The sequence below is a fragment of the Solea solea genome, chromosome 12 (assembly GCF_958295425.1).
Source record: "Solea solea chromosome 12, fSolSol10.1, whole genome shotgun sequence".
In the NCBI taxonomy this organism is placed as follows: Eukaryota; Metazoa; Chordata; class Actinopteri; order Pleuronectiformes; family Soleidae; genus Solea; species Solea solea.
Window position 1 is genome coordinate 5,985,321 of NC_081145.1, and position 27,136 is coordinate 6,012,456.

At 41.2% G+C, this 27,136-nt stretch overlaps 1 protein-coding gene across 1 annotated transcript in view; it reads right to left on the reverse strand.

The window, feature by feature from the left end:
• The window catches only part of wwox (WW domain containing oxidoreductase), a 174,125-nt gene that overhangs the window by 140,655 nt on the left and 6,334 nt on the right, over positions 1-27,136 (reverse strand). Inside the window, exon 5 of the mRNA XM_058645288.1 lies at positions 16,593-16,699. Within this exon, the coding sequence (XP_058501271.1) occupies positions 16,593-16,699 (107 nt within the window). The remainder of the gene's footprint in view (positions 1-16,592; positions 16,700-27,136) is intronic.

The following is a 27,136-nucleotide window of genomic DNA, read 5'->3' on the forward strand; positions in this document are numbered from 1 at the left end:
AAAGCCATTCATTTCACAATGAGTGTCAGGAAAGACATTCACTGCTCTCCAAGCATCATGAGTTTAAACCAGTGTGGCGACAGCTGAATTATTGCAATGTCACAGTAAATCCTGTTACTGCGTTTCCGACAAACTCTCTGCTGTTTCACATTCTGCTCTCAGCTCACTCACTCCTCTCAATCCCCTTCTCCACACCTCTGATCTCTCACCGTCCCCCATCTTTCCTTCTCTCCATCATCCCCTCTCCGCTCCCAGGCCTCGTTGACATTAACCTGGAGCACTCACTTTTTCCCATGGTTCTCCATGTTGCTCTCCACATGTCAGGGTGGGAGGCTTTATGGTCCACATCCATCAGCGTCACGTGCCAGGATTTATGGGAGATGGAGTCCAAACCTGATCACTCTGAATCAGTCTTGCTGAAACCGACCCCTGGGCCGCTGTGGGATGTAATGGATGATCATCCTTGCCACGCCACGCCGCCCCCGCCGCCTCACCACACTCCTTCCTTCACTTCCTTTTCCTTCGACCACTATCCTCACTCCTCCCTTCTTCTCTCGTGATTTTAACTCTTCTCCACGCATCTAGTCCTTTACTGTGACCCAGGTGGGTCATCCTGGTGATTCATTCAAACCTGTGGGGGATTTAGTTACCAAAACTTAATGAGGCAGCCTCAATGGAGTCTGCACATACACTTGCACAGACATAAGCTCATCATTTACTGCCATGTGTGTGGGTTTTATTTGGCCTAATTTATCACGACACCAGTGGCAGCTGGTGAGTTTTACTGTTAAAATACAAGGAACAGTGTTTGTTGAGTTGTTTGATATCGTGTTTTGGAAAAATAAATCATTTCCATTGTGCAAAATACAACAGTTCTTACAGTGTACAGTTCTATTTTTATTGCCATTTCAGTAACCTGCTGCTGCTGCTACAGATCATAACACCTAACATTATTTTGAATAGATAAACCAGACAGTTAAGCAAATGAATCAAAATATAATTGTATGCATGTGTAATTCTTAAGTAAAATGCAAGAAAAACTTCAGCAAATGTATTTGGTGACCCCAAAATACAAATGTGTGTGTTTGAGTTGTCTGTAGGAATGACACTCCCAGAAGCTGGAAACAGCAGATGTTTGATGTACAGCTGGTCAAACCTCGTTCACTCCTAGCTTTTCCTGCAAGTGTTCTCCTCTCAATCAATTGTTTTTAGAGACTTAACCAAGTTTCCTGCATTTCATTGAGTTTTTTCCTTTCTACTTTTCCTCCTTCTCACAGTAAGGCTCCTTCAACTGTCTCTTGCCCTTCCACGTCCACTGACACTTAGAACATAAACGTTGTTAGGGGCACAGAAAAGCAGTGGAAGCTCCCATCTGTTGTATTGAAGGAGCGACCTGTGCCACTTTATAAAGAGAGTCTATGGAGAGGAAGTAAAGTACATCACCTCTCAACTCGCAACTTCAGTCAAAGCAGAACATTTGAAATCTACATTTTTACTGCAGACTATACATTTTATACTCGCTATAATAGCTGCCTTGCTAATTTGAAAAAATATCCTTCCATCTTCTACCGCTTTATCCTCCACATGAGGGTCGCAGGGGATGCTGTGCCAATCTCAGCTGACACAGGGCGATAGGCAGGATCCATCACAGGGCCACATATAGAGACAAACAACTATTCACTCTCACATCTCACAGTGTCCAATATACCTAATCCCCAAATCTGCAGGTGTTTGGACTGTGGGAGGAAACTGGAGAACCCGGAGAAAACACACACACACACACAGGGAGAATAAACTCCATGCAGAAAGGCCCTTGTTCCGACCGGGTTGCAAACGCAGGTCGTCTTGCTGCAAAGGCAAGAGTGCTAACCACTACACCAACCGTGTGGCCACCTTGAAAAAAATAAATAATAAAACTGTGATTCTTCATGAGGAACCAGTGTGGAAACTCAATAAATGGCAGTTGTGTGCCATTTATTCATGTGTAATCCATCTGGACTTTGATACCAATTCCTGGCTGATACTGATGCTTTTTTTTTACAGCAGTTTTATTAAAAACATTTTTTCAGAATTTATATAATTGTAAAATTCTTAGGGTGGTAGGTGTCCTTACACATCTGAAAAGAGACACACAAAGCTTTCAATCGACTCCAATATAAACCTACTGATGGTGCATTTAGACACTCAGAGCAGAGAAGGGGCGAAGGTTGAGTTTAGGGTTAGGATAAATATCTGGGTTAGGCTCACACTCTAATCTGAACGTCTCTTTCAGACACGGAGTGATACCTCGTGCATCTGTTAGGAGATGCTGTGGGACAGTGACAGCGTGGCAGTATATGACTCGCTCGGAATAAGAACGAGCTAACTCACCACACCAAAGCAAATGACAGGATTGTCTATATACAGTTGCTAAGCTACGCAGCTGTTTAGGGGAGCCAGTTCCATTTACTATGATAGAGATTAAAAGTCAACTTTCCAACAACAGAAAAAACAAATAATAATCCGATCCACTGTGACAGCACTGCTCAAACAAAAAGCTAATCAAAGTGTGAGACATCACTTTCTTTTGAAGGCATCCAGGCCTGACAGAATTAATCAGCTGAGCCCCAGTGGTCTACATATAGAGCTGTGACTGAGAGAGTTGGAGGATAAAGGTCAACCTGTGTTCACTGGTTTACAGCAGGTTTTATTACAGAGTATTTGATATATTTACCCAACCTGTTCACCTTCTAACCCGCGTCTATATATACCTGGTTATCTAAAAGTCGTACTGTAAATGCACAGCTACACACACACACACACACACACACGCTCGTTTTTCAACTGGAACACATGCAATAATGTTGCCCTGCGGCTCCAAAAAACAGGTCCAGACCATAATAAAGGCTTTACACTATGAAAGAAACACAGTAAGGCAGCTCTGACACCTTTGAGCCTCCCTCGACGTACACACACACATACACACAGGCACTGTGCCTGGCCACAGGTCAGGAGAGCCTGTAACTCTCTGTAGTCCATGAGAGCAGAGCCGTTTGAACCTGTAATATGTTCCTCTCTCCCCTGGTGCCACTTGTTGGGGTTTTAGTGCTGGTGGAAATTACACCTGCTCTCTAGCCTGAGACCAGAGCTGGCACACAGAGAGACGGCGGAAACTGAGGATCACAAAACAGACAAACACATGAGCACACTGGTAAACCTTTGAAGGAAGGACATCCAGACAGCAGCTGTATGACAAACGACAAGGGAGTGTGTGTGTGTGTGTGCATGTGTGATGTGCTGCATTTATTATCCCAACATCACTGATCAACAAAACATTTTATAGGAGTGCTTCACACACCATTAATAAACTGGTAAAAGTACAAGCAGCCCAAATAGCAATAACAGATTAACAGCCCTGCTCGGCTTCTACCAGGCAGTGCTGCCATACGGATAAACAGAATAAAGAATGTGGACATGGCTTTACCAAGCAAACACAAAAAGCTTTATCTCCATCATCACAGACCATTCCCATTGGGCAAAAAAATCCATTTAAAGCTGAATTTATACTGGTTTTTAACCAGTGGAAATAATACCAATAAGCAATAAACAATAAGCATTCACTCCCACGTCAAATAGCTGCAATGTAGATGGGTTTCATCCGTTTCATCTTCAGTCGTGTCGTTTGCTGCACAACACTATGACGCACTTTCATTTTTATCCATTAGCATAGTGATTAGACAGTGTGCGGCAAACCTAACCCTGATCAACTGACAGAGGAACCAAAGTAGAAGAAAACAACAACCACCAGGTAACTCCATGGTGGCAGGAGATGCTTCTGCAAAAATGAACAGACACAATGACAATTTCCAATATCTTATGTCTGTAGTCATTGTGTATGACATCTACTGAGATCTAGCCATGTATCGCAGAACTTGGCTGAATACAGCCCATATTTTGGAAAATATGGAAACAACCAGAGCAGACTTATTATGATTATTCCAGACCTGCAGTATCCCTCAATTTTCTAATTTCTGATCAACCAAACCTGTCAAAATCATGCTGTTGTGATTCCTGTTATTTTGACTGTTGCCTGGCAGAATTCTGTAGACACATGACCAATCCTATACACTGTACCACAGCTACAATATGCTGCTATACAGTTGTGTAGGCCTAATCACTTTTGCAAGCATGTCACAGACCTAAACAGACAGTAACATACCAAATGGATGTTGTTCTTCATTTATTTGCATCGTAAGCTTTTGGTCCAAAACGCAAAAAAACACACGCTGTGATTAGTTTGGGCTCTGTGGGCTCCCGTACAAACATGGCAGCCTTCAGAAAGCTCAGTGCTCGACTGACGTGAACATGAAAGGCTGATTCTAAGGCGATGAAAAACAAACCGGGAATTTCACCGAGCAATATTGCGTCGATTTTATCCAGTTTCATTTCTGACCAACCAAAAGCATATTTATTGATGAGTTATTGTTGATTTAATGTGAAAACTTTTTCTGGATCATTTGTGAGGGTGCATCAAAATTCATGTCCAAATATTTTGCAAATGTCTTTTGCATTTATTCAGTTGACCGTTGATGTGCAAAGGCCTTTAGTCATCGGTTTATCATCTAAATATTAAACAAAATGAAAACAACATCCAGCCTACTCTGAAAGTCAAATGTGAGCCGAGAGATAATCATTGATATGGGGAGGAGAGAATGAAACTAATAAAAAGGCAGTGTATCAAAGTATCTCAGTTAAGCATTAGTCACGTGAGGGCAACTATGCCACAACTCTGGTGTTCTCTAAATGAATCCCCCTCGTACCATGCTTGATTTATGGACCTGTAAAAACACACGTTGTTTTTAATCTACTGCTGCCTGAATCTGCCTCTCTAATGAAATGTGGATCTGTGTGTGTGTGTGTGTGTTTGATAATGATGTATGGGCTGAGGTCTGATTCTTTGAACATGAATTTTCACTCTGATAAATATGCATTCAGTTACACAGACTGATTAAGCTGTAAAACAGTGTTAACTCTGTGTCAAAACACATACAAACACACACATATATACATACTTAAATACACACACACACACAAACACACACATGCACGTACAGGCTCACAACTTCCCAGAAAAATAATGATAGCTGTGCCTGAGGCAGGATTGTTTGGATGCCTGGAGCGGTTCACTGATATCATTTCCATGAAACCTGACTGCAGAGGATATCCTATAAACACAAGACAAGACTCAAGTGACACAGCCATATCAGCAAAAGCTGAGTCGAGGCAAAAGTCAAAAAAGATTATTTGCAGCTTCAGCTGCAATTCGACACCAAAATACTGCAAAAAACACTGAAAATATACAATTAACAGAAAAGATATTGGAAATTGGAGAACATTTCATTAGAGAGAGCTGTTATACTTGAGTGGTGTTTCATTGACATATGACATAAACTCTATTCCCTGCTCAAAAAAAAAAGCTGTAAGCACGCGGGGTCAAATGACTCGGAAATGCACGCGGGTTTTTATCGGCACTGGCTGCGATCGGCAGTGGTGGGAAAGCAAGACTCGGGTGAACACACTAATTCCTTCTTTGTCTTCTTTTATTTTGCGTCCGCGCACATTTCTGCATCATTTTCACAGCAACGCTATAACGCACATTCATCATTCAATGCTCATTCGAATTCAAAGAGCCATGAATGTTTGTTTTTACAACTCGGGACAGCTCTCAATATGTTTTCTTTCATAATTCAGATCACTTCAAAGATTGACAGCCAAACAGTGGGTTAGTGGATAACACTGTTTCCTCACAGCAAGAGGGTCACCAGTTTGAATCCAATTCCCCCGTGTGTGGGGGTTTTCTCTGGGTTCTCAATTCCAATAAAGTAAAATTTTGAGACCAGGTGGAAAAAGATCATTGGGACGGAAATGATTGGAAATCAAAAAAGAGTGGAAAGAGGGCAGATGAGAGGGTTTTGTATGGAAAAGAGGACAACGGGAGTTTGAATGTTCTCCCCGTGTGTGTGTGTGTGTGTGTGTGTGAGTGTGTGGGGGGGGGGGGGTTCTCCGGGTTCTCCAGTTTCCTCCCACAGTCCAAAAACATCAGCTTCAGCTCCAGCACAGCCTTTCTCTATGGAGTGTGTGTGTGGGTTTTGGACACTCTAAATCGACCATAGGTGTGAATGTAAGAGTGAGCGGTTGTTCGTCTCCGTGTGCTTGTCCTGCGATGGACCGATGGACCCCGTCTTTCTATGTCAACTCCAGTGACCCCGCGACCCTCATGTGGAGGATAAAGCCGATGCATGAAAGAGGCATTACACATGTGCAGCAGTTGACTTGTAGACACACACACTGGTGACAGTTGTGTGTCCTTTACCACAAACACCAGCTGACAACAGGCTCCATACTATACATATACAGTCCTGCCATTCTCCCTTTTATCTCATCTCCATTAAGTGAAACACAATGAGACGTACTGTAGATATGAAGGGCGCCAAACATGAAACACACACACACGGGAACTCATTAAGTTGCCATCTCATGCCTGAACAAGAGTTATGAAAGATGACGAGAGACAGCATCAGACAATTTCAATCTCATGGAGACATCAAACACAGAATTACATCTAATTAGCCTTTTGCATCTCCTATGAACTTTATCATCGGATCTGAGAGCTTGTGCTAATTTCAAACTGTGCTAAAGATGTTCAAAGAGCTCGGGGTAATACTAGATAAATGTTATAGCCATTTGCCAGATGGTTCCTGCATTCAACATTACTATGTTTGCTTGTTTGGCAGACGTCGACGAAGCCCGAGTCTATTTGGCTGCAGCTTATTACAATTGGCTCATCTCCTGATTTAAAACATTACAGTGTGTGCTGGACTTTGTCTCTCTGTGGTCAGCACTTCTCAGACTTCAATAAAAAACATTCTCTGCTGGCAGGGAGGGAAAAATGAGAGGAAGAGTGAAGGAGATCCAAGCAACCTCTCACCTCTCTCATCATATAAGAAGCCCCTCTTCCCAGGGCTATGAGACCTCCTTCAGAGGAGGAGAGTGAAGGAGTGAAGGATGAGACTCTGTCAGGTTCAAACAACAAAGAGGTGCTGCCTTACACATCCTTCCACAACCTGTCCCCTTCAGTGGCACTGACATCATTTAAATCATTTAAATACTCCCCCAACATGACCTGTGGCGACTGACCCGTCATTCTAATGCTCACACCTTCGTGTGAGACGGCTCCCGAACTGCTTATTTAGCAGAAAAGACCACCCGGCTAACTATGTGATTTATTCAAAATTATTCCTCCACAGTGTTCCTTCACAAAGAGCGCTTGCCCATAGTTCACTGTGGTCCAGGCAATTAGGAGCAGAGCAGGCCACACCTCTTCAGGAGACGGAGCACCTGGCTGTAGCAGACAGACATAAGGAGGAGGAGGAGGAGGAGGAGGAGAGTCGCAGCTTTTCATGACGGCCTGGAATAACTAAGGAGAGCAGTGAGGGAGAGTGAGGGAGTGAGGAATGCAAGCCTGGCACTTTAGGATTCATTTAGGTTCCCCCCATCTCCCTGGTCACTTTATTAGCAGTCTGGGAAGAGTGATGCATGTCCCACAGCTATGCAAAATGCATAATCAAGCATTTAAATACACACCATGTGGACCGGTGTGTGCGTGTGCAGTGACCATGCACGGGCATGCTCGCGTGCATATAAACTGTACTTGTGACATGTATTATAAAGACACACACACACACACACACACAAAACTGCTTACTACTGTAAAACCTCAAGGTATTGGACTCTTACAGTCTAACAGTCTCCACTCCACAAAGCCTCCTTTAGTATTCCCACAAGCTGCATTGTCACTGTCACCTGTGTAATGTAAAGAAATCCTCAATGGTATATTACAGTAAATCCTCTTGTAGTTCCAGAGCTTTGTGCACTTGCTTGTCGGAGGAATCAGAGCCGGACAAATTTGAGAGGGAAAGGGGTTTTTCCTCATCAAATTTACATATAGCAATTCCACCTTCATTCCATCCATCCTCCGCCACGCTCTCCAGTGGCAAAGCTGATGTAGCACGTACTAGTTGGGGACGTGGGACCTTTTTATTCCCAGTTTACAGACAGAACACGTGCGGCAAGCAAACATATAAATAAGTAAATAAAGAGAGATATGAGAGGGCCTCCCTGGAGAGTGGGACGTGTGATGCTAATAGATGAGGAAACAGGCCGATTTGCACAGTGTCTCATCCTGAAAATAAGGAACAGCCTCATTTCCCTCAATGATGCAGTGGATGGACCCGAGATTGGAGGAGAGAGGACTGGACGAGGTGCAGGGGCAGAATGTCAGTGTATTCAGGGACAACCTGGAAACGAGCTGCTTAAAGGTCCACTGGTTAAATTAAGAATAACAGCAATAAAACAGGTCACTAAAACTGAAATCAATGGATAAAAAAATGGAAAGAAACAAATATAAGAAATTTAGAATTAGTTCTTTTTGCACACAAAGTAATCAGTGGTAGTGACTTTGACCTCTGCATTTAAACCATCTTTTTTACACACACTAGCCCGATGCGGGCTGCACTTAGTGGACAGCACTTATCTGTGCCCGGGGAGCGATGGGATTAACCGTCCTAGTGTTTAAACCAGCAACCCCTGGTTACAAGCCCAATTCTGATACGGCATGAGAAACATGCAATACGGTATAAGGAAACTAAAGTTTCTTAATAAATCATAAATCATCATTAGATTAAATCTTAAAGTTTAATCTTGTTTTTATTCTTAACCTTTTGTTTCTGAGCCAAGTTTAGTTCTCTTGTTTCCTGTAAATGCTCAAGTACACCACTTTCCCTCTTTTCCATAAAAAAATCCCTCTCATTTTTCCACTTCTTTACATTTTTGGAACAGATTTTCAGATATTTCTGTCCTTTTTCCACTTAGTCTCAAAAATGTAGTCCGTATCGCATTTTCCCCATTCAGAAATATATGTAATAATATTTCATGGATGCCTGAGCTCTCAGAATCCTCGTTATTACTTGAGGATAATAATGAGATTATTAGCTCATTATTTATGTAAATTTCCCCACTGCGAGACAAATAAAGGACTATCTTATCTTAAATTATCTTATCTTATCTTACTCTTAATTAATCGCTGTAAATGTTTTGTCAAACAGTTAAAACAATCTCTGATTTTCCTTAAATGTTAATATTTTCTGGTCTCTTTTGGTCCGTATGACAAAGAAATCATTATATTAATACTATATTATACTTTTGGTTTGTAGACAAAACAAGACATTTGAGAACATCATCATTTCAAGGTTTAACAAGTACTCGATTAATCGAGAAAATAAAAGACATTTTTCCATTATGAAAATAATCATTAATTGCAGCCCTAAGCTGCTGCCTTGTTTTTTAGGCAAAAGAAGGAAGGAAATTAGCTCGTGTGCATTCACATGGTGTTGTAACATCTAATGTGGTTGTGAAATCACAAGCTAAAAAGGTCAAGTCCTGCAAGATATAAGTCCTAAAAATTATGACTTGGCAACAGTGAGGAGTGATCCAGACCCGCTCACTATCCTGAGAAATAGGCTGCCATTTCCTGACTCATTAAGGGAGAAAGACGAAGTCGAGGGGGGTGAAAAGTGTTACAGAATCACCGGGTGAGTGGAGGGGGACACAAATCTTTCACCGTTTTTTGGGAAAGATTAAAGAAAATATGAGAAAATGCCAGGAAGCGAGGGAAGAGAGGGGAAGAGTGACTAAAAGAGCAGCATCCTGAGGCCCTGGAGGAGACTACAACCACCAGGTCAGCATTTCACATGTGTCACTTCCTGTTGGTCTTAGCAGGACGAACACGGCATGGCATGGTGACCAGAAGGGCCACGAGGCCTGTCAGAGTGACACAGGAGGTTACGCACGAGGCAAATAGACAAATGCATCAACATACACACACACGCACACACACACACACACACACCACCTTTCCTCTCAAAACAAGCTTGACTCAGGTTAGACGTCGAGTAAGTGTGACTAACAAAGACAAAGTCTGAATGTACGAACGCGTCGTCATGAAAATGGTCATGGAAGATATTGTTTTTCTAGAGGAAATGTGGAACACAACCACAACTTGTGACCTTGCACGGCTGTACCATACTGTACGTATGAAGACTGGGATGCATGTGACGTAAATCAAAGGCTATAAGCAGACAAAAGTCAGTGTATACATACACTATATACAGTATATATATAAATATATATCAGTGCGCTAACAATGTAAAACTGCAGTTACTTTAATGACATTTTCTGCACTTTTATTCTGATTCTGTTTGGTCTTAGTGAATAGAAACGGTGCAGCATTATTAGTATGCCGCTATCAGACTTGACTGAGGGAGCGTGTATGTATGTGTATACACAAGGAGTGCAGGGGCAGACGGGACAATAACTGTTTTTATTTGAATATTTCTAGTTGACACCGCTCTGCATTTTGAGTCACTTCTTTGCCTGTTGCTTGTTTAAAAGCTTTACATTTAATTGTCCTTTGACTAACATACACATGGTTAATAAAAAAAGTGTTTGTTTTAAAATCCAACTAAATGGAATCGGTTACCTTTAAATATCCGTTCTTTGTCACTATTTGGTTTATTTAAAAAAGTATAAATAGTGATCATCCTTACTATATCTAGTCTTTGTAACTTGTGTTTCTTTTTTGTTTCTTTGTTGGTTTGGTCCATTGTCTGGTAAATCTCACTGCCCATTTTTGAAGCGGCGACGTTGTTCTTTGACCACAAATGTCACCAAAAGAAGAAGAAGCCACTCTTCACCTCCACGCTCACCCTACCACAGACTTCAGGGTATAAAATCTCACTTAAAAAGTTGTCGGACAGACCCAGTCTGAGTTACAGGAGTGCATCACTCGTGGGAGACTAACAAAATGCAAGGCGCTAAATACGACTGTGTAACCGAGCGCTAAGACTGTCACAAGAGGAGCGTTTTAGAGGACGGTGGACTGAGAGCAATCACTCAAACAGCATCAGGAGAAACATCTTAAACTCTGACCTCGAGAGGACACTATTGTGTCATGAATAGACACATTGTATGAAGAAGATGAGGACGCTTGAGAGAGCACAGGTCATCACCTTTAAAGGAGAACACTGGACGTCTGTGAGTAATTGAGTCAATTACTTGGGTGTCACAGCACACTCCGCTGACAAAGACTGGAAACTGCAGTCATACGCACTAACTGTGAGTAAAACGGAGGAGCAGCTCCATGATAATATGAGTGCAGGAGGAGATAATCATTTTCTTCTACATACTTTTAATTGGCCTTGATGTCGCTTTAGTTTAGCCTGGATTTGTTTTTCTGTTAAAGCACGTTATAGTGCAGACAAGTTCATCTGTAGTTCACAGGGAAGGATCCGTGTTTTGAACTTCAATACGCTTTTAAACGACATTAAATCTGTTATTACAAGCTTCAGTATTGAGATTAAAAGTTGCAATTCATTGTGATTAATCACAGCAAATACTGTGATTAATCAGTTGATTTAGTCTTTTCGGATTGTGAGGCAGAGGGGATGAGTGTGTTCTTTGTCTGATTTTCGTACCTAGCAGAGGAACTGTCTGTCTGCCATTTTGAGTGACCACTGTTTATCGTCTCTCGGCCGGCCTGTCTGTCTCACTCCGTCTCTCTGGCCCGTGTTAAAGCTACTGTTTGACATTGCAAGCAGCAGGCTTTTTTTTTTTTCTCCCAGCAGCCTCAGCGGACACTGAGCTTTAGCCTAATTGGTTCCAGAGCAGACCCTGACAGAACTCTCCTCAGCGGCACACACACACACACACAAACACACACAACAAAAACAAGCGCAGCAATCAGTGACTAGCTCACTAATTAACGCCTTTACAAAGCATCTCATTAGCATGTGTTGTAGAGAGGGGCAGTAGGGGAAATAAGCATTTTGGATATTAAAAAAAACGAAAGAAATTTTAAAATAAGACCATGGCACGTGTGTGTGTGTGAGTGCATGCGTGTATTCTATTCTACTCTATTTGGGGGCCAAGGGCCTTGTATGGCCCACACCAAGCAGTGGGCTTCATCTCCTGGGAGTCTACACAGCTCTCTGAGGGAGACGTTGGAGTCAAAGATAAGCAGAATTTTTAAAGGCAATCAGGAAAAATAAATCTCTGGTACGCAGGCAGCTCTTTGGTTGTTAACCAGCAACTTAACCCGCGTGTACTGTGAGCAGAATAGAGGAGAGGTAGGTGTGAGGGGGTGCTGGTGGGATCATGACGTGCAGTTAACCCTGAGGGCAAAGGTCAACAACTGCAGTGCTCCCTGAAGGACTCCACGCTATTATACAGCACATAATCTGGAAAATTACAAAGTACATTATTCAAAGTTTCACCACATCTATCCGCCTGTGTGTGTTTTTGGAGCATATGTGTATCACACTTCACTCTCTGCATTTTATCTTTATTCATCTTCCCACCTCCTTCTGCTCTCCCTCCATCTCTCCCAGCACCCATCTGCTGCTTAATCCCCCACTGGTTTTTACTGTGGCTTCATCGCAGCCTGTAAAAACAGCCGCCTTTGAACCCTATAAAAGCAACCAGCATCAGGCTTATTGTAAAACACAATCATAAGGTAAATGTTTATCCCCTCTCTGCCACTCTAAACTCCCCTAATGAGCCTGCTGGAGGGAGTTTCACCTCACAGCTCGAGTAGAGGCAGAGGAAAACAGCACATTCTGCTCAGATTAGACCTACAGCACACACGCAGCAAAAGCCCCATCATCAACACAGAATGGCGAAAACATAGCAATAAACTCATTTCATTACAAAAAAGTTCAGCAAACACACTGTTTCTACAAGCTCCACTGGGCCAAACAAACTCCATAATGGCAAGAATGAATGAACAGCTACATTAGCTAAATATAGAAGCAAACTAGGAATGACAGATGAGACATTAATCAATTAATTGCTGTTAACAACTTGACTTATTAAGGATTAATTAAGTAACTGACACGTCTGTGTGTGATTTCTCTGGTCCTCACATGCTGTGTAATTAAGACTCATACCAACATACACCAAAAACACTAGCATAATATCGGAGTATCACAGCATCAACATCTGACGGCTCGACTCTACACGGTTCGCTTGGTTTTCTATTACAATATAGTAACTCCTCAACGTGGGCGGAGTCATCACAGCTCAGCTGCATGAAAGTGCTGTGACTTTGTTTTATACGCGACACTAGTCGCAAACTAGTGACTTGTAAAGCAGTTGTTTTCAGTGTAAGTGAATCAGTAAAAGTTTGTTAAAAATATTTGTTCCTCCGTGACCGAAACAGACTCGATCGCGATCGCGGCTTTCAGCAGTGCTGTTACTGAGAAATATTGAGATTATAAACATTTCCATGCTAAATGTTGGAGATTCACAAAAGTCTTTTTAATTGATCTACAGATCGACATTGTTCGGTTAGATTCTTGTTTCAGACGTCTTGCTCATGACTCGTCCAGTGACGGCACTCTGACCGATCAGTGGCCGGTGTTGACGTCATGCGTAATATCAGCTCAGCTCACTTGGAACCTCGTCAGAGTCGCGCCAGGACCATGTAGAGGAAAAGCACCATAAAACCTATTCTAAGACCACGAAAGTCAGGCAATTTTTTATCTTTAGAGCAATTCTACACTTATACAAACATACTTATTTGGAGAATATTCACTTTCTGCCAATAAACCCTCCTGAATGTTGCATAGTAGACCTTTAATGATGGGCTTTTTCAAGAAAGAGCCTTGTTGTCATACAAGCGTTACATGTTAGTGTTTTGCTACATGAATGTCACATGAGTAATATGTTGCTAAAAATAAGCTTAAAATCCAAAAACAAAAAAAAGGTAAGACTTTCTTTCTTTATTGTTAGTGATAACCAACTATTTCTAATTAACTAATTAAACTATTAGTTAAGGAAAATGCCTGCTTTGCAACCCTAAAACAAGGACTGGACAATAATGAAACAACAATACAGTACATATCCTTATACTTTTCTTCAATTTCAATATAAATATTTATGCACTATACAAAGACACTTTCAGGGACAACATATAAGTGCTATTAAATGCTTTGTCTAATATTAGTAAAAATGTTTGTTGTTTTCTGTCTATGAAGAATTCTAAATGTTAAAATTCTATGTGACATTTTATCACAACGATGGGTCATATCCACTGATGTGAAACTGTCTTCATGTGATAAATTTCTTGGCCATGTCAAACATATTCTCATACTCGTCGTAGTAACCGTGCAGGGGAGATTTCTTCCAGGAATTCCGTGTCCAGTGAATGGTTGTGTTTGTTCTGTGGCCGTTCCTGGCAGACCACAGTATGCTTTCCTGGGAAGGATAAACCCTGACCTTGCTCTTCCCAACAGCCAGTGGCCGTTCTGACCTGCCCATTATCCATCTGCGACCTCCCCATTATACCCACTGTCAGAGCACGGTGCTGCGCTGAACCACTCCGCCCCACACTGCGGATGAGCCATCACTCTCTCCTGTGAACGGCAGCGCTGTAGCCCACACAGCCACAGACACGCGCAGAGTCCGAGAAATAGAGAGTTCAGAGTAATCGTAAGCAGGTAGTTACAGGTCAGAGGTCGTGTGCAATCGGGACAGCAGTTCCACTCCTGGCAGCTGGAGCGGAACTCTGAGAGAGACCTGGAAGTAGATATGATGACCTTTTGTACAGAGGACCCCAAAATATACCCTCTTATCAAAATGACCTTAACGTAGGAGCATGGGAAGGCGAGCAGAGCCCATCCATCATCTTAAAGATTAATCCTCCTCTCTATTCTTCTCCTGAATCTATTAATAATGTCGCCAGAGGGGAGAATTTGCAGCAAAGATTTATTCTGATATTGTGACTTTTATTCATTAGCCTATAACAGGGGGGGATTCCTTGAAAAGGAAATATGGCGTGAGCTTAGGGAATGCAAATTCACTACTTGTGCTCCATTTGAACGATACAGAACTCTATTAACTCGGCCTCTATTAAATTTGCTGACATTCTGCCCCACCACATGCCCGTGTACACCACAAATAGGGGAGAATTATCATTTATGCCGGAGAGGTCACCGATCATTTAATCCTCTGAAAGAATTCCAAACAGCGATCACTTGTTAATTAACGAAACATTTAACAACGGCGGTGGACAATGCTGTGGCCGGTGTGAAGCTTAGAAAATCAATTTGACTACAAACTCTGGTACTTGGGTCAGAGCTTTTCCTCACTCGTTTAGACAAAGCAGTTACATTAATAGATCTGTACACTGGATTTCACACTGCGGAGCAGCACTGACAGCCCCAGGGGCGTACTTCAATTAGAGACTTGGGTGAGTTGAAACACTGCAGATCTACTCTCGCTCAAAGGCGTTTGTCTCCCTCTCCCTCTTTTCCACCCTCTCAGCCTCTCTCTCTCTCTCTCTCTCTCTCTGTCTCTCTGTCCATATCTGCACTGAGCACTCACTCTCCTTCCTCTTCAAGTCCTGCTCTCTGTAATCAACCCAGTGCTAATGGCTTATTCTTTCTGCTCCAGCACCCACATTTCACTTGTTTATTTTCCCACACTCGTAAATCTGGGGACACGTCACAAGCGCAGCGATATTAGAGCAATAATCTCAGGTAATTATCAGATGCCCTCTCTCACTCGCTCTCTCTCTCTCTCCATTTTCCTCCCTCACTTTAACTCTCTCTTTTACTCCCCCTCTTTCTTTTCCCAATGACGCTAAAACAGAAACAAAGAAAGTTTCTTCACCTTTTTCCCCAAGAAGTAAATATGCAGATTTTGAGAACATGAACTCTCAACCTCAGTCAATTAATAAGTGTACGGATAATAGAGGAATGTATCTCATAATGACAACAAGGAAGTTAATGTAGAACTATAAACTCAAATGTAGGAAACAAAGGTGTGTAACAAATAGATATGGATATACAGAACGGACATATCAGGAGAACACATAAAATAAAGTATTTCATAATTATACTACGTAATACTTTGAGGATACTGATTTGTGGAAAATATCTAACCGCAAATGATTTAAATTTAAATTTGTCAAGTCAAGTTTAAATTCAATATTCACTGCGTTAATAGATTTAAAACATGATGAAATGTTACCACATAACTCATTGAAGCTTACAAAATTCAAACTGCTTCCAACATGTATGAATTACATATTTTTTTAAATGGTATAAAACATAAAACAATCTCTGACGGTGTAGCGTAAATAATAACAGTAATAAAATCACAGGACCTTGAGTTTAGATAATCTCATACATGGAAATTTTGTGATTGTGATTTGAAATGATTAATTGTATTAATATAATGAAGTCCTGCCACTGTGCGACACCCTAAGGATCACAAATGTATTGTGTTTCCCTTTTTTGTTTAAGCCTATTAAGAATGTCGTAAATGCAGCTACTGCACCAGTCATGGATTAAAACATGTTTGCTGTGCCAGGATCATGGCAGCACGACAAAGGTCTCACCGTCGACTAAAAACCAATTCATTGGATGATTTTCTACTTTTGATCGTCTTCAAAAACATTGTTGTTGTGTGTTCTTGAAGGCGCGCTCGTCACTCACCCACTCCTGCTGGATGAGGCTAACAGCCTTACTGGCCCGGGACAGGTTTCGACACGCCAGGATCACATGGGCGCCGTGTAGAGCAAAAGACCTGGCTGTCTCAAAGCCTGAGACAGAGAGAGAGACAGATGAATATGAGAGAAATGTTTCAAAGATTAGTTTTTTATTTCTGAAGATAACTTTGATTCTCAGGGGCTGAATCTAATGGGGTGGTGGGGGTGAAAGTAAAAAAAAAAAATCCCTATCAATTTTCCATATAATTTATTTCATAGAGTTACCCAATGGTATAGGAGAGGGAGTTATTAATTTCTCTCTGAAGTGATGAAACTGAGGGAATTATTGTGGTTCTGTTCTCGTCTTAAAGGAGAACGTTTTTGGATGTGATCGTGAGCTCTCGAGATGCATCTCCTTTCAAACTGGTAAACGATGATGAATAACATGACTCGTTATTGTGCGCCCGTCACGTGAACAATCGAGCAGACGTGACATTCAGCCTGAACCTCGGTGTGATCTCTTCAAACATCAAAGAGCCTCCGATAAGGGGCGTCTTCTCCCATGAAACGAGGTCCGCAGATACGCGGAGGATTTATCAGCGTGAGACTACTTCATGGCTCTATCCACATCATGTAGTCACGATAAAACTGACAAAAACCCAAGATAGACGGAGAGAAGTTCATTTCTAAATTACAAGTCTAAATGGGTCATTTCCACCCGTAGGTTGAATTAATTTATGAGATTAACTTTTTTTTCCCTTCACCGTATTTTTATTTCCTTTGACATTTACTATCCTTCAAAGTGTGGTGGAAAAGTTCAACGGCACGGAGCGCTCGCACAATCTTTCACGCCCACCTCCACAGCGAGGAGTCCTGATTGACAAACTGACGGCAACAATAAGTGATTGTGGCAAAGAGGTTCTGAGAGGCAGAGTGTATCAGAGGGTGGATTAATATGAACTGTAATTAGATTATATGTCTTAATCTGATTTTCATTAACAGCAAAACTGGGAGGCCTAATTGTGAGGAGAGTGTTAGGGACTAATATCTATTAAAACTCAAAATTGGAGTAGGATTGGAAGCCCTTTCTGACAAGTGAAGCATGGAATTAAATTATATGACACCTTATTAGGTGTAATGGAGGGGACTGTGAGCAGAGATTATTTCACTCAGAGGGAATGGAAATGAAAATAAAAACAACGTGACACGACTCTCGGGGTAAATGTGTGCTTTTAAATCTGCAGGTGGAGCAGCAGGCTAATGTCATAATATCATCATACACACAGTCTGTGTTAGTTAGAAAAATAAAAATGGAAAAATGTGAAGTGCTAAGGATGAAGGTTACAGAGTTTATTTAGATTATCTGAACAGACAACCCCAAACATGTCACTTTAAAAGCTTCTTTTCTGTTTTTTTTCTTCAGGCTTTATACACTGCAGAAGACTGCTGGTAAACAACAACACCTCACTCTCACTTGTTGTGTCTACAAACCATGAAAGTGGAATTAATCAACGCTGGTGTTTTCCATAATGGAGAACAAATTAGAATATGGCAGCAACAACAGCAGCAGCAGCACCGGAGCCGTGTATTTCCAATGAAAAATAACAAGGGCTTGACATTAATTGTGAAATAACGAGAGTGGCGTCGCTGTAACAGAGACACCCCGCCCTCTCACCCGTGTTTGCCGGCAGAGAGGGCCGCAGTGAAATTAGTTCCTGGTCAGGTGTACAACCGAGAGAATCTGTTCCAGCAATGTACACTGATGCTGGAACATGACGAGGGGTCACAGGGAGCTTTCTATTGCTCTGGTGAATCAGTAGACGCCACGAGCTGTTGTACAACACACAGGAGGGCCAAGCTAATGTGTTACGCTGTTCTGGTCTACCGCCGTCTTTTCAGCCACTGACGTTAACATGGTAAAAACGTAAATATAAGACGAAGAGGAGGAGGAGGAGCAAGCAGGGCAGACACGTAAAGAACCAAAGCTCAAAAACAAGCTGTTGGAAGTAATGAAGACATGGAAGTGATCTTCTGCAGTGAGTGAGAGTGACGCTGCAGTGGGGCACTTTGGTTTGGTACAGTACCATACCTACTTGTTTGTGTTCCTATTAGGAAAAGTACCAAAGTAACCCCCAACCATTCCACTTTTCAGCACCCTTACCTTGGGGTACCGGAGTAAAATGGTACGTACCATGATGGGAACACAACATATGTGATCTGATCTGACGATATCTGAATCCATGTGATTTGTGTCACATGAGAGAAAAACCACCTTCCCTCAGTCAGTCGTGACGTAAAAACCCACGTGCAGCGCGGAGCGTCACCGCAGGCATGAAAAACAAAACACTGCTACACTGACAGACACAGAGAGCGTGATAGGCTTAATCAGCAGGTTTGAGAAAGGTTATTTGTTAATATTTAATAGTAACACACTACACATCTGGTCCATTTCAAATTGCACAATTTAAGTTCAAAGCTAAAAACTAAATAGTACCTGATAGTATCCAAAAATGGTTTCAAATGAGGGGAAAAAATAGTATGAATTGAGAGGAACAGAGTGTAAAGTAACAGCAAATATCAGTGTATTACACTCACAGGAGTCAGTTGATTTAAACTGAAAATACATACATCATTAAATAGGTTCAAACAGATATTCACATACAAATTGAACGGGTGTATGATAGAAGGGATGTGTAGATTGTCTCACTCTTTGTAATCTGTTTTTAATCTGTTTTTAATCTGTTTACTACTTGTTCCCAGATTTAGTTCATAAGACCATGACAACTGAAGGGAAAACCTTCAAAATGTACGTTTAACACTGAAGTTTAAAGTAAAGACGAACAATAGAGTAATAATCTGGTTAAATGCTCATTATTTCTTCATGTTATTGATTATTCTTGCCTTTATTCAAACGTTTCCCACTCCTTTTTTTTTTACTTTGTCCAGATACATGTATCTATTCATTCATTTTCAAATAGTGTAAGATGAATGTGAGACAGTTTAGCCCAGTTAAATTGAATCCTTTATTTGTGCGCTTGTTCAACCCTTAGATTCATAACGTGACAGAAATACAGTAAATGGCTCAGCTATTGTTGAAAATTTGCTTTACTGTGTGAGTATAATGTGTAAAAATGTATAAAAAAAAAAATGTGTAAAATGTCCATTAAGCAGTGAATGCGCTTCATGGTACATTAGGATCTTGGCCCTACTGATATCCCCCAATAATGAGTGTGATTTAGTGATTTCACGCTTTGTTTGTCCTCCCTGGCCCGCCGCCCCTCTCCGGATCCCCCTCGTACACAGGTGTATTGGCTCAGTGTAATGAGATCATTACCAGCCTCGTCAGTAAACGTGTTTATTTGGCAAACCGAGCCGCCCGCTCCTTCTCTCTCTTGATCTGCATCCAAAGAGGCATTTAACTAAAATAAGCTCCGCAGTACAATTGGGCAAACAGAAGTCAATTCGGATCATTACAAGACCTGTGGGTAAACGTGTCTCAATCTCCGTTCACCACAGCTGAATTTGTGACGGAGAGAAAGCAACACAGACCGTGAACACATAACATATCACTGCATCTCTGTTTAATATATGACCTTTTTTTTAACTCGACTGCATGAAAATAGGTTGTGTTATCTTTTCAGAAGCCATGAATACTGAATGTGAAAGTAAATTCTGTTATTTGCAGGGGTGGGAATCACACGATTATGTCATGATATGACACGATATGTGAAACATCATGGTCCACGATACCAAGAATATCATACAATGATATTGTGACAGCGATACATCACGATATGTGTCTAACTGAAGAAAACAAAACGTTTTATTCTCTGTTTATTCACAACAAAGAGCAAAGTTTATGTATTGAACGTGGATGGAGCATCTGTTAATGTAGCCTTCTTCACCATTATCTCACTGTAAACTCCCTCTTGTTCAGCCCAAGTTGTAGTGCAGTGCGAGGCCGGACGGGGATATGAAGCGTCACTTCTTTGTTTCACTCATTTAATGAGTTCACACAGTAACGGACACTTGTTTATATTGAAATTATACACACTGCAGCTTTCACTACTATATTATACTATATTATACTATACTATACTATACTATACTATGGGCAGGGGTCTCAAACTCTAATGACACGGGAGTAGGGGGCTGGTCAGGTGAAAAAAAAGTCAAACCTTTTGAGAAGAGGACATCTAAATAATAATATTTATGATGATACTTCACATAATCTCAAAATAAAAGTGTTTGTTTTAATATGGAATGATAAATATAACAATATAAACATATTTATGATGAAAAATTAATCTCTTAATAAAACAAACATACAGAAATAACTCATTATACGATATTAAGGGTTTCCAATAGTCATGTGTTGCAATTTTAAATTGACATAAAAAAAATGGGACAATTAAATTGCTTCCCAAAGTCGGGGTCGGTACCCACAGATGGGTCACGTGAGATTTCTTTTGGGTCCCCAAACAAATTTGCTTTTTTTTTCCCCCAACCTTTTATTTTTGATTTATGTGTATATGTTTTAAATTACATCGATATCACGTATTTAGGATGGAGTCGGATCATTGTGTTAAGTCTTTCCTATTCCATCCCAAAGGTCTGGACTGTGGTGACCGATCCATGTGTGAAAATGATGAGTCATGCTCCCTGAAGCGCTCTTTCACAGTTTGAGCCTGATGACTCCTGGCATTGTCACCTTGGAATATGCCTGAAAAACGTGGTCATTCAGTATATTTAGGTTGTCAGCTGACTTCTTTTTTTGGACACATAACGTTGCTGAACCTAAACCGGACCAACCCCAGATCATAACACTGACGTCACAGGCTTGAACAGTTGGCACCAAATATGTGATTTCTTTTTTCCTTTCCTTTGGCTGGGCAGTGTAGTGTTGTAAACGTAAATCCTCACATTTGAGACGCTGAAACAAAGGGGATCAGTTAATCAACTGATCTTTGCAGCTCTCATCGAAATATCAATTTACTGCTCAATATAAAGTAAACTACAGAGTGTCTTTTACTGTATATAGAAAGTAGTAAATAAGAGAGGAATGGAGTGATTTCAGACACAGTCTCACTCCTGACAATCTCCCTGATGAGTGTACCTGATCCTAGATCTTGTCCAAAGAAGTCAGGAGCAGTGCGACGACGCCCCCCCCCCCCCCCACACACACACACACACACACACACACACTTTGTGACTTTTAAGATCCCCTCTAATTCCCCTCCATTAGTCCAAGAGGAGGGAGATGTCACCCCAAAAGTGGGATGTATGGTTAGTAATTACAGCCCAAGGTTGAGCTGTTCCGGGTGAGAGCACTGGAGTGGTTCTATTACCCCTCCCTGTTCCCCTTTTGCCTCCATCCTACCCCCCCACTGCCACCGCACCATCCATGCAGCACCTATCCAGTGTGCACCTGCCCCCCTCTCTTCCTCTGACCCTCTGTGTCAACCTCTAACTCCCTACACAATCTCATCATCATGGGCTCACAACGGCAACTCATGAAGTCAGACTGCCTCACCCTCACACACACTGAGACCAGTAAACTTGATAAACACACACACGCGCGCGCGCACACAAGAATAAACACAGCCTACTCAAGCACACACATATGTATCTCCTGAGAATTAGGACTATTTCCACGTCCGTCATCAAAATCCCTCCCTCATCATGCAACTTTCATCCCCTCATCATCTGCACACAGTAAACTCCATAGCTCGATAAACTACTTGACTACACATAATAACCCACTAGCCAATATTATTTTACCTACAGCCTTTAAACACATATATGTGTGTACTCTATCCTCTCTCTCTAACCACATCAGTTCTATTATATTAGAGCTGTAATCATTATTGAACCCGTCTGGCCTCCAGCATCATGCGCTGTGCACGTTACACCAGTTTGGGTGTGCGTATCAAATTTCATCAGAGGTTAATAAAGTTGAATAATTTTGACTAACCAACCGTAACTGGTTCTCATTTTGCAGCTAATAAACACATTCATGGAGGAAAAGCAAATGCCCAGTGGAAAAAAAGATTTTAAAGATTTTTTTATTTGGTTGCAACGTTCGATACAAGTCGATAAAGAAGAGACAGAGGAATGAGACAGTAGGATACTAGGTATCGGTCCAATATTGGTCAAAATCACTTCATTGGATATTGGAAAAAGACAAATGTAATGTTACTAAATAATGTGAACGGTTTAGTTCTTATTTATTTATACGAGCATTTGATGCACAAATCTTGGATTCATCGATACGTTCTTATCTAATTTTGCTTGCATAATACGAACAAACAAACTTCCTCCGACCGTGCGGACGCACAATGTTCTGGCCCGTCTGTCCTAGAGGATGTAAATACTCAGTACACAGTAAGAAGACAATAATTATAAAATAATCATAATAATTGGAGCCTTTTCATCCTCATCAGTTAAATAATTGAATTCTTCATCTGTACCAGTTTGAGTTTGTTTTAATAGGTTTACAATGTTGTGTATGTGAACATCCATATCCTTTTTAAATATCAATTTTATTAAACCTCCTGCAACAAAAAGGTCAAATTCTTCATTTTAAGCTGCTCTAGTCGTCCTCTCGAAGTAAAATAAGGAGCAAGTTTGTGCTCTCACATTTATTCCTTGCACTTTAGATCTTTTCGACATACAATACTTTCCTTCATTAAACAAGCATCAGCTTTTTAAACACGCACACACACACACACACACACACACACACACACACACACACACACACACACACACACACACACACACACACACACACACACACACACACACACACACACACACACACACACACACACACACACACACACACACACACACACACACACACACACACACACACACACACACACACACACACACACACACACACACACACACACACACACACACACACACACAGCCTTGATGAGCTTCATCTCTGGTTCTAACTCTTTACACACCTCACGACAGCCAATCATGAGTAAGGAGGATGACACGATACCACTTTTTTGTGTCCGATTACACAAACTCAAGTATCTACCGATACCAATACCAGTCCGATACAGTCATTTTAGATCTTTTAATCTAAACACAATTCTTCAACTGTATTACATACATTCTTCTCCCATAAAGAAGAAATAAACAGCCGACAATTACTCATCTGGTTTTTATTTAAATTGTTGCAGTCTGTGCATCGTCAAACATGTGATATATAGGATTTTAGGATTTAGGACGATATCTGATCCAGTGATTTTGAACAGTATTGGCCCGCTACTGATATAGTATCAGCTCATCCCTGATCATGAGCACAGTTAGATCTTGGTCAAACAGCACGCTGCATGCTTATCGGCTCACTGACGCTGATGAGATCGACTCCTTAGGAACCAAAATTTGACATTGAATGACAACACGTTGGAAATCCCACATACTGATGTTCGATACCCTGAAGTTCTGTGGATACCATATAAGTATTTAAGTTTGATGGCCAGCCCTGAAGGAAGCATTCTTAAAGCAGGACATGGAACATCCACACACACACACACACACACACACACACGATACTATCAGACCTTTGAATACAAACACAGATGTGTCACAGATGTCATCTAAACCACATGCAGCCACTCAGAGACACACAAACACGGGGACACAGGCACCGCATGCCACCCTCGCCGGGATCATCTTTTTATCCATCTAATTCCTCCATGCCATGAATAATGCATTTCCCTCCTTGCAGAGACTTGGGTTGAACGCATCGCTGCGTGGGTCTTTAAGGGGGTCCTTATTCATAAACAGCAGTGCAGTAAATACCAGAGCTTTGCAGCCAATTTAATGGCAGTTATGCTTAACAAATCTGCCTCAATCTAATGATCAGCCACAAAGCTAGGCTACGGGTTTAATCTGCACACAGAGGCTCTGCCAGCTCTGCGACTCACTGAATATGTTTAGGGATCTCTCCATCCAGAGAGAGGAGAGCACTGGCCTGACACTTAATCCTCCCAACACAACACTGGGATCAACAAAAACACAGCGCAATGTTAGTCTTTCATGAATAACATTCCAAGTCCTAAAACACTGCGGAGACGATGCATAAAAAGACTACAACATTATCAAGCGCTCTTTTAACAAATCCTTGTTATTTCCCATCCGGGCCGCCTGCGTCTTCTCCGCGTCTTGTTCCAGCATTGACCCTTCGTGCCATGTGGAATTCAGTACATGCATTTAGATTGAGTAGAGCTTTGCACCTGGAGGTATTGCTTTACAGGCGAGCGCTGCACAGGGAAACAGCCAGAAACATCCAGATAATATTCAACTTGTGACAGGATCAGAGCGGCTGCAACACCCGGTGACTCAAAGAGAGAGGGAGCGCTTGTTTCAGCATTAGCACATGAACAATCAGAAGTAGGGCTAAGCAAGGAATCACTTCTAAATTCAAAATACAATTTGCAAAGGCTGCAACTTACCAAATAAATCCTTCTTTTTTTCATTTATTAAATATCACACACGTAAAATAAAGCTGTGGTTCACCTATTCAAAATTCTTCACATGAATATATCTGTAAAACATGCACAAGTTTGCTTTTGGTCATAATTTATATTTCTTTGGGTATAAAAAGTTTGGGAAACACTGATCTATGCCACTTTAACAAAATGTTAAAGTACTATATATTCCTATCTTTTAAGTTTTTCATCATTGCACTAGTTAATATTTTGACAGGATCTCATTTGGTAATGCTCCATCGTCTTTGAAATTCATTCAATATTTCTCTGAAGCTTGACTTGACTAAATTACAGCTCAAACACCAGCTGCAATATATCTTTAAAAAAAAATAATAATCACAATTAGATGTTTTACTCGAATGGATCGGCCCTCGTCAGTGAAGATGAACCACAACCATGTTTGAACTGGGCCCTGATTATGAGCTCACCATGACTTAGACACTACTGAAGTGACAAACTACAGGGTGTCCTCACAACCTGGTGCCATACATGTATTAATAATGCTACATACACAAGCGGAGGTGGTTTAAATACCACTTTTGCGTCCAATACCGATTACATAACCTTGAATATCGGCCAATATCAGTCTTCTACGCTGCAAAGCTGTTGATAACACATCTGCTCCTTCAAAACAATGTCAAAAACTTGCTGCTTTTTATTTGTAAAAATGAAAGTAGATATCAGATATTGTACACTTGTCATCCTGTGTGTATACTGTGCATCTTTTTACATCATATTTAGGTTTTCTGGATCAGATCACATTATACAGTTTTCTTTCAATTCAATTCAATTTATTTATTGTCATTGTAAAAAACTACAAGATAAGTTAAAAAACAACAATAATAAACACTAATAACACCAGTATTGGACCCATACCGATACTGAGAATCCTTACAGCTTATCCACCATAATCAATACTACCATATTTCTGACTTCCTATCAAGGAATAGAAAGTGCAATCATGCCTGAACATGTTTCACAGACCATATTTACAGTAATGGAACTAAAAATAGTATAGTATAAATATAATAGAGTGTTTTATTTGAGTAAGACAGACGGTCAGTATGTTATTTCTGACCACTATTAAACATATTGTGCTGACACCATGGCACTAAGACTGACACGGCTCCCCAGACAGAGGGGACACATATATGCAGTAATGTCCAGTGCCCAGAGGAGTTGTCACAGGGCAAAGGTCACCGCACGTGCCATGAGATTACAAATATGGTCTCAATAAAAACACATATTTTTAGGAAAGGGTTCAAACTAAAAGCTTAAAGGATTGGTGTGTGTGTGTGTGTGTGTGGTGGGGGAGGGATGTTGTTTTTAGAAACAATGTTGAGCACTTGATCCATGATCCAAGTATTTTGTCTATGGAACCACCGAGGACCTGAGATATTGACAATGGCCCTTTAAGGACAACTGTTCCATGGACCCCTGGCCAGTAAATAACCTGGGAGTTAGTTGAAAGGAGGGGAATTAGGGGCTGAGCAGGAGTGTGTAATGGGGATGGATAGGAGGCTCAGGCCTGGGTCACAGCCACTTAGGAATCAATGCAGAGGTACAGGTGTACGACCACTGGTCTTTAAGAGCCAGAAAACATTTAAAGAGAAGTCGAGAGAAGGAGAGATGGGAGTACAATAAACTGCGATCATTTATTTCCATTATCACAATTAAAAACACCATTCAAAGTGGTACTGGTTTTTAATTTACAAAAGAAAGTAGAGGGAGGAAGAGTAATGTTGTGAATCGAGCGTGTGTAATCACATCAGCAAGATAAACCGCATTACTGTCCCGCGTCCCTCTCCCCACACACACACACACACACACACACACACACACACTATACTGCAACAGCGCTTCAAGGCTGGAGACAAAACTAAAGACGATGACATTTCACGCATAAATAAACTCATATATGTGCTTTTCATGTTCATCTGCATTAAGGAGTAAATTAAAAAGCGGAAATGTAAATTTGCTAATTAAATAATATCCCCACCATTACGAATACAAAACAATTTCACTTTTCCTGTGG